General features: G+C 44.5%; 3 protein-coding genes across 3 annotated transcripts in view; 1 reads left to right on the top strand and 2 right to left on the bottom strand.

Annotated features, from left to right (window-relative positions):
* The window catches only part of LOC139829725 (protein POLYCHOME-like), a 33,509-nt gene extending 21,773 nt beyond the window's left edge, over positions 1-11,736 (bottom strand). Inside the window, exons 1-2 of the mRNA XM_051361843.2 lie at positions 11,694-11,736; positions 11,558-11,601 (exon numbers count right to left, since the gene is read on the bottom strand). The gene's annotated coding sequence lies outside the window, so the exon portion shown is untranslated. The remainder of the gene's footprint in view (positions 1-11,557; positions 11,602-11,693) is intronic.
* On the top strand, positions 6,368-7,537 carry LOC139835757 (uncharacterized). Its single transcript, XM_071825621.1, has one exon. It carries the CDS (start codon positions 6,368-6,370, stop codon positions 7,535-7,537), a length of 1,170 nt encoding a protein of 389 aa, XP_071681722.1.
* On the bottom strand, positions 8,355-11,747 carry LOC127335235 (protein POLYCHOME). Its single transcript, XM_051361846.2, has 4 exons — positions 11,694-11,747; positions 11,558-11,601; positions 11,183-11,455; positions 8,355-9,211 (listed from the first exon to the last, which is right to left on the bottom strand). Exons 3-4 carry the CDS (start codon positions 11,444-11,446, stop codon positions 8,819-8,821), a joined length of 657 nt encoding a protein of 218 aa, XP_051217806.1. The 5' UTR covers positions 11,447-11,455; positions 11,558-11,601; positions 11,694-11,747; the 3' UTR covers positions 8,355-8,818.
* Positions 11,748-12,846: the final 1,099 nt, after the last annotated feature.

Here is a 12,846-nt window from a genome sequence, read left to right as displayed (position 1 = left end):
GTATTTGGTTGCAAGAAAGTAAACAGAGCAATAAAGTAACAAGCTTAGTGAGAAATGAAGTGAAACTCAATAAGGCAAAGTGTTCTTGGGGATTTATTGGATCCACCTCTAGCATTAGGATTAATGTTAATAAAATAAAACATGCCTTTAATCATGTTGTGTGTGGAGAGAGCTCCATAATAAGATGCGCTCAGAAAGCCATCTATCGTCGCATCTCTAAATAACCATTGCGGCTAGCCTTCTGCAACCACATATTGACTATCGCAATTAATGGTTTCCTCATGGTTATCGATATGAGCTTAGTGAGTCTCCCTTTATCCCCCTCTTCCATACGATAGAGCACCGCCACGGTAATGTCACTTCCCGTCGTACACTTTATCATACTTCAAAGGTAGTTCTATCTCTAGTCCCTAAGGCAAATATTACATGGTGCACTTCGCATAACATCTAGAGAGAAAACTAACACACAATCATATATTAAAATCATAGATCATCTTTGATTCATCTAGTTATGATATGGTTTCTCCATCTCCCCAATAACAAATGGAACTACTCACACATCGAAGCAATCAAGAACATCATCATAATCTTGTGGATGGAATAAAGGTAACGGTATGAATTCAAATACAAATCCACAATAGCAATTGAGATCACAACTATGGTTTAATAATAAAGGAGTTGGTGATGGTAATGAAAATGTAGCGGTTGATGATGAGGGAGATGATGCCTTGTCCATGAATGATCCGTGTAGCAACCCGGATTATGTCTTCTCCCAAGTTCCTCCTCCATATCTCTCTCAAAGGTGATGCTTCGGTGTTCTTGGCGGCTGTGAACGTTGGATCGCTGATCCGTTTGTGCATGGTGAAAGTATTCGACGAGGCAAAGCTCCTGGCGGTGCGTACGGGTGGACAGTACAGGCGGGGTCCCCTCGTACCGATGCCCGCTAAACCCTTTGGAGTTCCTCTCACATCCTCCATTGGCCCAGATGAGTGGTTAAGTGCTCAAATGACTTTTATCACGTCAAAATACCATAAATATGATAGTTTTAATTGATATTTCATCATTGCCTTAGTATTTTGAGATCCTGCTGAAACAAGCATAAAAGGTGCGCGCAAGCGCAGTAAAATATAAAAATCCTATTGCTACACAAGGATAGTTATGTAAAATAAAGGGGTAAAAACACTCCAAAAATGCACTCATCACACTGCCAATTTTCTACTACCATATTACTCCATCTAACACACGTATTCATTTTTTTGAGGGAGGGTTCTTGCATATATAGTTTGATCAGAATACACTTAATGAACGGGGTAACATCTGCATCTATAAATACATCAAGCATATACTAAAAAATCACTTCTCATACCTCATATCATAAACAAAAGATCCACCATGAGGGACTTACAACTATAGCCAAAATCATGTGGGCAACTCATGTAGTTCTAAAACAATGAAGTAGATAGAGAGATTAATAAAGCTACATCCAAAAATCCATTGTCCAGGGGTGGACTACTCCCTCTTCAGCATGGAGACAATGGAGATGATGTTGATGGAGGCAAAGGAGCAAACATGGACGACTAATGTGGCATTACCCTCCAATATTTGCAGGTTTTGTCTTTGTTTCATGGTTTCTCTGTTTGCGGCCTCCATCTCACGAGATCGCGGTGGGGGTATATGTATAGATTGTTTTGGATCAAGAAACATCCGTATATGGTCGCTCCATGGTGACCAACATGTGACTTGTTAGCTTCCTAGCAATCTTCTTCTGCGTGAAGTCTTCGTACTTCAAAAAAAATGTGGAAAAAAGTCCCGCTCTGTCTGAGGTATAGAAGGTTCCGAGAAATCCAAGATATGCAAAACATGGTTTTTCTATTTTGTAGAGTTGAATAACAAAATGAAGCGATTTCGTGAGAAGTCTCGTAAATCAATGAAAACCCATGGTGTAATCTTTGTTATGATGCAAATATGTTGGCATATGACAAAATAAGCTACAAAGTTCATTAATACATTTTACATGTGTGTGTCTGCATCTCGATTTCCACTATGTGTTCATCATGTTCATTTCATTCCTCACCCCTTGCTCATCGATCCGTGAAGATTGGGCCCCTCATAGGAGGTTGGACCTCATCAGAAAATTGACATGTTGTCTCAGATCTTGGCTTGTAGTGTCACACGATTTTCTTGAGCTTGCTTCTGCATTTAGATCAATATCTCCATGACCTATTTGTTCTCTGCTTCTCCTTGGCTAGGGTATGTCAAAGGATCTCTGCGCATATTACACCAGAGTGAAATGTTCACTTGTCGCTCTTTCTACAACCCCCCCCCCCCCCCCTTTGATTTTCTCAAACTAACGATGGATTTGGTGGTGGGATGGATTTAGGCTTTGGGTACTTAACATATAACATGTCTACTAAAACATGAGGGAATCTGTGGTCTAGATCTCGATTGACACTCACTTGTCACCGATACGTCTCAAATGTATCTGTAATTTTTGATGCTCCATGTTTGTTTTACACACATTCATATATGTTTTGCTTACATTCGCTGCACTTTTACATGATTTCCAGCACTAACCTATTAACAAGATGCCACAGTGCCAGTTCCTCGTTTTCTGCTGTTTTTGTATTTTAGAAAATTTGTATGGGAAATATTCTCGGAATTGGACAAAACAAAAGTTGAAGTCAATATTTTACCGAAACAGAGGGGGGGTCGAAGAGGCGCCACAGGGCGGTCAGACCTACCCTTGGCGTGGCATGGCCCTGGTTCGCGCCAAGGGGGTGTGTGGGCACCCAGGCACCCCACCGACCTAAATCCCCCGCCTATTTATACATCTTCTCGGGAAAACCCTGGATACCCGAACCTCCATCCACGAAAAGTTCCATCGCGGCCGCCATCGCAGAACCCATCTCGGGGGGTTCTGAAGCTCTTCCCGGCACCCTGCCGGAGGGAGAAATCATCACCGGAGGCATCTACATCACCATGACTGCCTCCAAAGTGATGCGTGAGTAGTTCATCCCTGGACTATGGGTCCATAGCAGTAGCTAGATGGTTGTCTTCTCCAATTTGTGCTTCATGTATAGATCTTGTGAGCTGCCCTACATGATCAAGATCATCCTTATGTAATCCTACATGTTGTGTTTGCTGGGATACAATGAATATTGTATACTATGTTGAGGTCGATTATATATTCATGACATATGTTATTTGTGATCTTGCATGCTCTCCGTTGCTAGTGGATACTCTGGCCAAGTAGATGCTTGTGACTCCAAGAGGGGGTATTTATGCTTGATAGTAGGTTCATGCCTCTAGTTTCCTGGGAGAGTGATAATAACTTCTAAGATTGTAGATGTGTTGTTTGCTACTAGGGAGAAAACAACAATGTTTTATCCGAGGGTAATTCTATTGTTTACTTTACACACATTGCTTAATGCGATAATCTGTTACTTGCAACTTAATACTGAAAGGGGTTAGGACGATAACCGGAAGGTGGATTATTAGTCATAGACGCAGTTGGATGACGGTCTATGTATTATGTTGTAATGCCCAATCAAATCTCATAGTAATCATCTTGTCATGTATGGTCGATATTCTATCAATTGCCCAGCTGTAATTTGTTCACCCAACATGCTATTTATTTTTATGGAGAGACACCTCTAGTGAACTGTGGACTCCGGTCCGTTTCTTTTACACTGATACAATCATCTTGTTCTGTTTACTTACTGCAAGTCATGTTTTCTTTAATTACTGCAAACATCTCTTTCCACTCGATATGTCTAATCCTTTGTGTTTAGCAAACTGGTGAGATTGACAACCTCACTGTAAGTTGAGGCAAAGTACTTTGGTTGTGTTGTGTGCAGGTTCCACGTTGTTGCTGACGCCGGTAGTACGCTCTGCCACTAGTCTGCTAGCAACACCTTCAGAAGTCACGCCTTTCTCCTAGTGGTCGATTAAACCTTGCTTTCGTACTGAGGGAAAACTTATTGTTGTGCTCATTACACCTTCCTCTTGGGGGTTCCCAACCGCTTCCACAACAACACTCAGCAAGATTGTCTGGCGCCATCACCGAAGCACCACCAGTCACCAATTTGAACTACACTGTAAGGATTAAAGTCTCTAGTGATGAAGAGATAGAGAAAACATAGGATGAAAGAGATAACTAAAAGACAACCTAAGTCAGCTGCCTTGCGTGCAAAAATAATATTTCCAAGCTTATGACTTTACAAGATCTAAGCTTAAACAAATTGTGATACAAAAGGAGAAAATGTAGTTTATTGAAAGTGGGTGTTGAAGTAGTTATCTCCCTAAGCTTGAGTTTAGGCAAGGATGATACATTCTTACCATTTAGGCCTAAAATAACTGCTCCTTTAATGGACATAATATTTCCTTCAATGATATTTTCTTAATGTGGTCTACTGACTACCTTCATGGTGAACCAGCTAGAAAGAAGACTATAAAAATATTTTGCGTTTTTCAAATACTTTGTATTCTGAAGACGGTGGATTAGCTCACAAATGATGAACAACAAATCTCATAAATACGGTATCATTTTATCAACCTAAGAACCACCTTTAGAGCATATCTAATGGATTCCCTAAAACAGCCCCTTCCCCCAAAAAAATGTTCTATAGAGTAGTAGTGGGCAAAAACACTCTTCAATGGATGTGCTATAGGCCCTTTGCCCTAATTTTTTAGGACCTTCCAAAAAACCACCCCCTCATGCTGGATATTTGGGAAAGCCACATGCTACCGCAAAACACTTCGACCGCACACACAGAAAATTCACACGTGCCTCATGTCGTCGCGATTTCCTCTTCCCCACCACCACCGGCGAAAAACTGCAGCGCATCTCCATCACTATGCGGATTGCGGCCCCCTCCGCCCCTTGCCGCCGCTCTACATGGTCGCGGCCCCCTAGCCGGTATGAATTGGGCCCTGCTCTGTCTCCACTTCAGCCTCCTACATAGATCGGTTCCCCCTCCTCTAGCCGGCTTTGTCGGCGTCGGGAGGAGTGTGGGAAACCCGATCTATGCGTGGAGTTTTATAAAAAGTAGTATTTTTAGTAGTTTATGTTAGGGTTTTGGTAGCTGTGTTCTTAATGGTTTCCACTCAATGGAGATGGCATCGTCTGCAATAATTGATATTAGGCCTTTCGTTCGACGACGAGATCTCCTTCCGCGCCAATCGTGGTGTTGTAAGATTTCAAATCTCTAGGTATGAAGAGGAGGACCTACCGGAGGCCTGGACTCGTGATCTGGCCGGAGGGTTGAGTTCCGGAAGGCTCCGCCGACGAATGTAACAGTGCTTTGCCTGGAGTTTGCTGGATCGGAGGTATTCGGTCGTGCGCACCCATGCGTTTATTCTGACCGTTTGGTTCTGGAGGGAGCGGCGCGAAGCTCTTTTTCTGTGTTGATATCAAGTGACTATGGATCCATGATGAAAGTCGGAAGAAGAGAATTTCATGAAGGCCGGAGGGGAGGACTAGCTAAGGGAGGTTCAAGTCTCCGCGTTGTTGAGGGGCTTGCTTGGTGTCCGGGCTTCACAACAGCGGTATGAAAATGGGGGCGACAACACATGTGAAGCGCAGAGTCCTACCTTTCAGGGTGAAAACCCAAGGTCTGGCCTTAACTGGTTGTGCCTGGCAGTGACCTTGTGGAGGCATTGTTTTGAGAGTGGGGACTATCTTCAGGGTGAAAACCTAAGATCTTTGATCGGACGACGACGGTGTTGGAGCACCGTTCCCTTCTTGGAGGCGTCGTTTTTTGGAGAGTCTGCAATTCAGGTGTTGTCATGGTGGTGGATGTATTGCTGTTGTTAGATCCGTGATACTGTAGCGGGACTTTTGTTTCTTAGTTTTCTTTTCCTTTTTTTGGCTGTGTGCATCCGTAGTGTCATTAGGGTGGTGCGTTGTTGCAGAGGCTGGGTGTATTTGGTATCTCTCGATATTAATATATTCCCTTTTATCGAAAAAAAAAATCTCTAGGTATGGGCTTTCAGATCTTGCTTCGCCGAATCGATTTTGAATCTTTTCTCATGGTTGCCACGAGGAGGATTGTCCCCACAGTTTTTGTCCCGTCTGGTACGTCCTCGACAATGGTGATTCGTACTCTCGACTTTCTAGCGACATCGACAAGGCTGGTCGGTTGTTATTCTCTGACATACTGGTATTGGTACTCTTGCTTATGTTGATTGACTATTTTAATGGTTGCACACGTGCACTTAGGTTTGCTTAAAATGTGTGGTATTGATTCTTAAAAGGAAAAGGAGAATTAGTCGGGTTCAAATTCTCCACCTCTTCTCGAACCCTAACCTAGGGTGTTTGCTTTCCCCAAATCGATTTCTGCAAATTCCGCAAAATCACAGCAACATCATGGCGCCGTTCGGACCTTGGGCCGATCTCCACACAGAGCTCCTCTGTTCCATCGCCGACGGGTTGTCGCTAAAGCACTACACCTCCATCCGCGGTGCCTGCCCGGCTTGGCGTTCTGCCCTCGCACCGCCGTTCCCTTCGCTCCTCGTCATTGCCGACGGCCGGCGCGCTTCCTCCTTACCGTTCCTGATGCAGGGCTCATTACACGTCTCCACGCTCAAGAAGTGCAGCTTCTTCCTCGGCTCCAGTAATGGCTGCTTCGCAGTGGCTAGCGAGTGGCTGGGGATCTTCCTCCTGAATCCCCTGACAGGCGAGGAGATCAAGCTCCTTCGGATGAACAATTGTGGCAAGGTGGTGCCCAAGGTCGTATTCGCACCGAACCCCAGGCCCGACAACTACACCGTCGTGGCCTTGTGCGACGGCAACAAGATAGGGTACACTAAGACCCGGGACATGAAGTGGTTTATCAGTGACATCGCCATGAACAGAGACCAGCTAGCTGACCTAGCCTACGACATCGATGGTGGTAAGGTGTACTGCCTCACTGAATGCGGGGACGTGCACGTGCTCCACATCCCCCACGGCCGGCGGCGGAAGCCTATTGTGGAGCCCTTACTGGCGGCGGATCGTACCCCCGGAGTCCCCTTCGACCCTGCGTTGGTGTTCACCTCGCCGTACCACATTGCGTCCAAGCTCACAAGGTCCAAGCAGATCTTTGTCTGTAACGGTAGCCTGTACCAGGTGTGGCGGAACACCACTGGCACCATTGGATGGCGGCTGCCGGCAGGTGGACAGTTCAGTATGTCGGAAGACGAGATCTTCGTCCTTAGGTACGACCCTGGACGCCAGCCATGCTGGGACGTGGTGCAGGATCTGGGAGGCTACTCAGTGTTCATTGGCAAGAACAACCCGGCGGTGGTGCGAGCCGAAGGCCTCTCGTGGGTCCAGGCCAATTGTGTTTACTGGATCGACGAGCGGTGGAGAGACGTGCCTATGGTGTTTGACATGGTCACCCGAACCTCTACACCCTTTGTTCTTCCTGCAAACAATGTTCAAGCTCCCCGATGCAGAGCAAGCTGCTGGTATTTCTTCAGTGACAACATTACAAGCACCGACAGACGGAAACATCATATAAGTGGAGATGTGGCTGCTAAAACATCTCAGATATAAGTTAGTTTACTTAGTTCAGTGTTCAAACTCCCCGATGCAAAGCAAGCTGCTGGCATTTCTTCAGTGACAACATTACAAGCACCAATAGACGGAAACATCATATAAGTGGAGATGTGGCAGCTAAAACATCTAAGATATAAGTTAGTTCAATGTTATTTGGATTCCTAATATTGCCTTGGCTGTGTTCTCTTGATTTCCTAAGTTACTGTAAAAGTTAGTTCAATCTTCTTTTTATTCCTAATTTGGTGTGATGTAGGCTATACGCCTATACCTATTTACATTCACAACAAAGAAGCAAATCAGATACTGGTTTGAAAACATAGCCGTTCATACTATTTGGGGGCCTGGTTTGTTTCCTTCGAGCTACACCACCTAGCAGTTCTGTATGTTGAAGCTGGAAAATTAAGTGGGTGCTCCACAAGCAAGTGATAACTTGCTGTCGGTTGGGGCAAACATTGCTCCAAAGCAAGCACGCACGACTAAATGTGAATGACCTCCAGGTGCTTTAGCTCCACATTACATGAACATTCAGGTGAAACGTCATGCAAGACACAGAAACTCAGGGCAGGTTTACTCAACAATGTCATGAAGGCAAACCAGATTTGTAAAATAAAAGGAGAACAGAAAATGTAAATATAGAACATTTTTGGACACAACAAAGAATAAGAATAAGAATCTTACTGAACACGCAAAACATCTGCAAGGAATGCTATACCAGAATCTGCGCTCCCCCTATGGTAAAAAGCAAGATTACAGACATCGGGCAAAGGCTTTCTGCAACTTCTATTGTACGAATTTAAAACGATGCTTATGCAGGTACCCATAAAAAGGTAATCTCATTCATGTCCCTGTCATTTTACAGTACCAAGTTGCAAGTTCGCTATCAAGGTTCCAGGGCAAATAGGCACATTCTGTGCACTACTTAGTGGTTTATGGTAATATTACAGCACAAAGCAAGGATTTGTTTGGCTGCACTATGACGAGTATACATAGTTCTACTGCAGTAGCATGAACCTGATACTAGCAGCTGTTAATCCTAGGCCCTCAAGCAGAGAACCAACAAGTCCCATAATTCCAGGTCCTCAAGCAGAGAACCAACAAGCCCCATAATCCCAGGTCCTCAAGCAGAGAACCAACATGCTACGTACGTCTCGGGTTGAAGGGAAGACAGAAGAAGAGCAGGATTGGCTGGTCAGGATAGCGGCTAAGAAAGCAGCAGAAAAGAGAGGGTGGAGGACTAGTCTGAGAAGGACTTCCCCACAGTGAAGCAGAGTACTCAACTCATCGCATGGACATGAGAGTGCGCCTCTGGTTGGCCCTCTTGGAAGGCTGAGCAGCCTTTGGAGTTCGCTTCAAATTCTTCTTCACCATCTTCTCAATTTGCTCTATTGAGCTGGACAGTTTCTTCTCCATGAGATCAGCGAGCGCTGGATCAATTGGCTTGGTTGGGGTCTTCAGTGAGCTCTTGGATGGCGAAACCTTGAAGCTATGCTCGCCCAGGCTAGTTGAGGCGGAACCAGATGCAATAGCCAGGGAGTCCTGAGCTTCGGTACAGTAAGAAATGTCCTGCTCAGCTGGTACTGTAGTACTAAAGTTTGCAGGTTGCGGAGATTGCTCACGCATTTCACTTTGCTGCCGAGCTGCAGCAATCCTTAAGCGGCTTCTCTCAATAGCCTGAAAATCAATAGTCAGAACATCAGCAAGTAGAAAGAAAGAACATGCACTTGCATAGCTGTAGATGATACTACCTGCTGTAAAAAAAAACATTTAAATGACTTATTAAATTAGCAGTGAATTGAATAAATTAACAGATATGTAGCCAAAGCAGGTATAGCGGAGGTAGGCATATAAATCCAGATTCAGTGAACCATGCTGTTAAAGGCATTGTGCCATAGTAAAATGGTTGATTTGCACTTATTGCTCAGCTAATAAATTACAAAAACTCCATCGATCAAACTAACACCAGCTTTTAATACATCATTTGGGTGACACTCAAGAAACACTTTAATTTTGCGATAATATATTTCTGCTATTATTGGATATATACAACATTCTAACTCAAAATATTAGTATAAAGGATTTTACCAAATGGACGTTTAACTGGTGCATGCCATTACAGCAACAGTGTACAGTGTACAGTAGCATAATGTACAACATATTAAATTGCAGTTTCAAACTATCAAGCATGACTACAAGAGCATAATACAAACTATACCTGAGGATATACGCATAGAGAAAATGTTGTTGGATTTACTTCAGAGCATAAGGGGCACATATTTGCAGAAATTATATAGGTATAAACAACTTTGGTGGGCTCCATTTTGACTTAGACAGGTAATATCAGAAGAAAACTCAGCATCTTAGGAAAATAAAATAGAGAGTGTGCATTTGTTGTATGCTTGCACAAAAGAACATATCGAATTACACTAACAAAATCTCTAAAGTCAGTTAACTGATGACTGAAAGAAACAATTTTCGAAGAAAAGGACTGGTAAAGACCTATATATAATACTGGTAAAACTAGAAACTGATATAGCACAAAATAAACGTTGACCAACGGGGGAATGATCCCTCCCTTGGCTATACGTTGTTAGGTAGGATGAGACTCCCCCAGCGAATGGACGCTAGGATGATAACCCAGTTTAAAGTTCGCCCCTCCCTGCGAAATTACCGCGAGATGGGGATTTGAACCCGGGTGGGCTTGGCTTGCCACTGAGCTGGAACTCAGTTCGATATAGCACAAAATCATATAACTGAATTGTACTCAAGAAATATACAGCAAATCAGGCATCGCTCATCACTACAGGAAAACATAAACAGTACAGAAATGACAGTTCTTATAGGCAATAGATATGTGCTTTTTAACAGTGAAGCAGCCTCTGCTCCATTCAAAGGTAAGTACAGTCTATAGCAGCTAGCAGGCATGGCAGGATCCATCTAACATGGACACTTTGTACATGGAAGCTGGAAACTGTGTTGCATAATATAGCAATTAACTCATTTTATTCTCGGTTTAGACATGCATTACTAAATGGATAGATCTACCAACATGAAACCAAAAAATAGTGTTTCACAAGATCAACATGGGCATACAGTGCAAGAAGATTCCGTCAAAGCTTCATGCCAATAATCAAAACCCCGAAACCTGATTTTGCCAAGCACAACAAATAATATATCTCTCCAGCTAACTATTGTAAGTTATAGCGATATCATTCTTTCATAATTAAGTAGTTACTAGTAGGTTGAAATATATTTTTTCCGACAAGGCCATAACAAAAGTGGCACAGGTTTATTCAAGCCCTGACAGTTAGCTGAAACTTGGAGTAAATAAGCAAATTACTGCAGTTAGTCCATTTGTTAACAGTCAAGAGACACCAGAAATAATCAGGTCAGGGCCTGGTAGAAACATAACATAGCAGAAAATTATATAACTGAATCGAAATCATTGTTTTGCCATGGAATTGATTCCACAAGCCCCCACCGTCCAACAACACTGAACACAGGGTTGGCAAAGAAGAGAAGGCACTGTACCACTGTCTTAAACAGCACAGTGCATATCATCAGCAATACAGCCGATGAATCTTTGAACAATTCAACTACTCAACGCCAGAACAATATAACTGAACTGAAGAAGCTGTCCATCACCTTTGCAATGGCCGTGATATCCCGAAGTGGTGTTCTTGGGTACCAATCAGGAAGTGGGGTCCTCCTCCTCGCCGGCGTAGCCTTGACAGCCCAAACTGGTGGCACATTCTCCTTGTTGCTGAAGGGCGACGGGAACCGCCGGGACAGAGGCTTCCCAGTCCGCCTCCCTGCCAGCCCTCCGGGCGAGGCCACCCTCCTGATAAAGAACCCACCACCAGAGAGGTCGGTGAGGCCCGTCCTCTTGATTTCCCTATGCTCAGGCATCTTGGAAATCTGCAAAATAGCCACCATAGATGCAGATAGGTGAGATGAGAACCCCAAGAAACACAATCGAAAGAACAGGAAATTGTTCAAACGGCAACATGTCGTGCTCACGTATTGCTCTTTTCTCCTCTTCGTATCTCGAGATCCTTCCAGCCCTATTCCCAGAAATCCACAATTCCAAACCATCAAAGACCAAGAAAAGGATGCCCAGAAACCAATGGAACCCGAAGATTCGTTCGAACTATACCTCGCCGAACTCCTGCTTAGATTCCCCGCCGCTAATCCCGACACTAGAACAGATCTGCAGCAAGAGAGCCGAAGAAACGCATCAGAACGCCAAGAAACGGCCCGGAAACGGCGACAAGAGGACGAAACGCCAAAGATTTCGCTCACGATTTGCTCGGGCCTTCTTCCAATCTTGCCGCTCCGAACTCCTGATACAGCTGCCGACTCTAATCTACTGCTAACTACGACTAATTTTCGGAGCTACGGCTAAAATGGGGAATGGAGAGGGAAGCGGGGGGAGACGCCAGGCGGGCTATATTTGAGATCTCAAAATTTCGGAGTGGCGGCCGCCGGACGAAAACTCTGGTTCACGGGTTCCGGCGTGGACCGGACTGCAGCGGTCCGTCCACTTGAGCCATGTGGACGGTTCAGATGAGTCCACTGTGTGGGCGAGGTCTATTCGGCGTTGTAGCCGTTGCTGTTTTTGACTTTTGGGGGGATCTGCCGCTCTGAGATTTCGGTTCGAATTTTCGGGAAAGGATCGCCACTAGGCGAGACGAATAATAAATGACCTCATGCCACGCTTGTGACTGGCCTTTTGCCACGTGGTCTTCTCCTGCAAATTCGTGTATGGTCATGTTGTTGAGGCAAGAAAGTCCAAAATTGAGATAATCTTCTACTCGCTTCGATCCTAATACAATAACTAATAAGTATCATTGTTTAGATTTAATTTAAATTTAAATCATGACACTTATTAGGGATCGGAATAAATACTAACCCTCTGTCCCACCAAAAATGTCTTAACTTTATCAAAATTTGGATGTATCTACCTACTAGATACTCCCTCTTTACCAGGGCTTAAGGCATAAATAAAATTATGGTTTTTGGTCAGAGCTTAAGGCGTGAGGCCCTCCCGATCGACCGGTTCCCGAAATTACCCATGCGATCCCAGGCGCACGCGCACGTCTTCTTCCTTGACTCGCACGCGCAGTCTTTCGACTCATGCGCTCGGGATTACTGCCGCCACCTCCTAGTCCCCCTATAGATCATGGCGCCCGTGGTTGAGATCTTCTCGCCCTTCATTAGTCCACTACCTCTTCCCCGTTCTGCCATTCTTTTCTTCTTGAAGATCTTCCCATGCCGACGACGGTCGTGGCAGTTCGGTTCCAAAGGGC

Source organism: Lolium perenne, chromosome 2, assembly GCF_019359855.2.
Source record: "Lolium perenne isolate Kyuss_39 chromosome 2, Kyuss_2.0, whole genome shotgun sequence".
NCBI lineage: Eukaryota > Viridiplantae > Streptophyta > Magnoliopsida > Poales > Poaceae > Lolium > Lolium perenne.
The sequence above is the reverse complement of the archived record's forward strand: the minus strand, read 5'-3'. Positions and strand labels throughout refer to the sequence as shown.

Excerpts from the sequence above, each read along its gene's own strand:
- LOC139835757 (XM_071825621.1), top strand. The coding sequence starts at position 6,368 with ATGGCGCCGTTCGGACCTTGGGCCGATCTCCACACAGAGCTCCTCTGT.
- LOC127335235 (XM_051361846.2), bottom strand. The coding sequence starts at position 11,446 with ATGCCTGAGCATAGGGAAATCAAGAGGACGGGCCTCACCGACCTCTCT. Across the intron at positions 9,212-11,182 it reads ATATCACGGCCATTGCAAAG|GCTATTGAGAGAAGCCGCTT; the intron begins GTGATGGACAGC and ends ATTGATTTTCAG.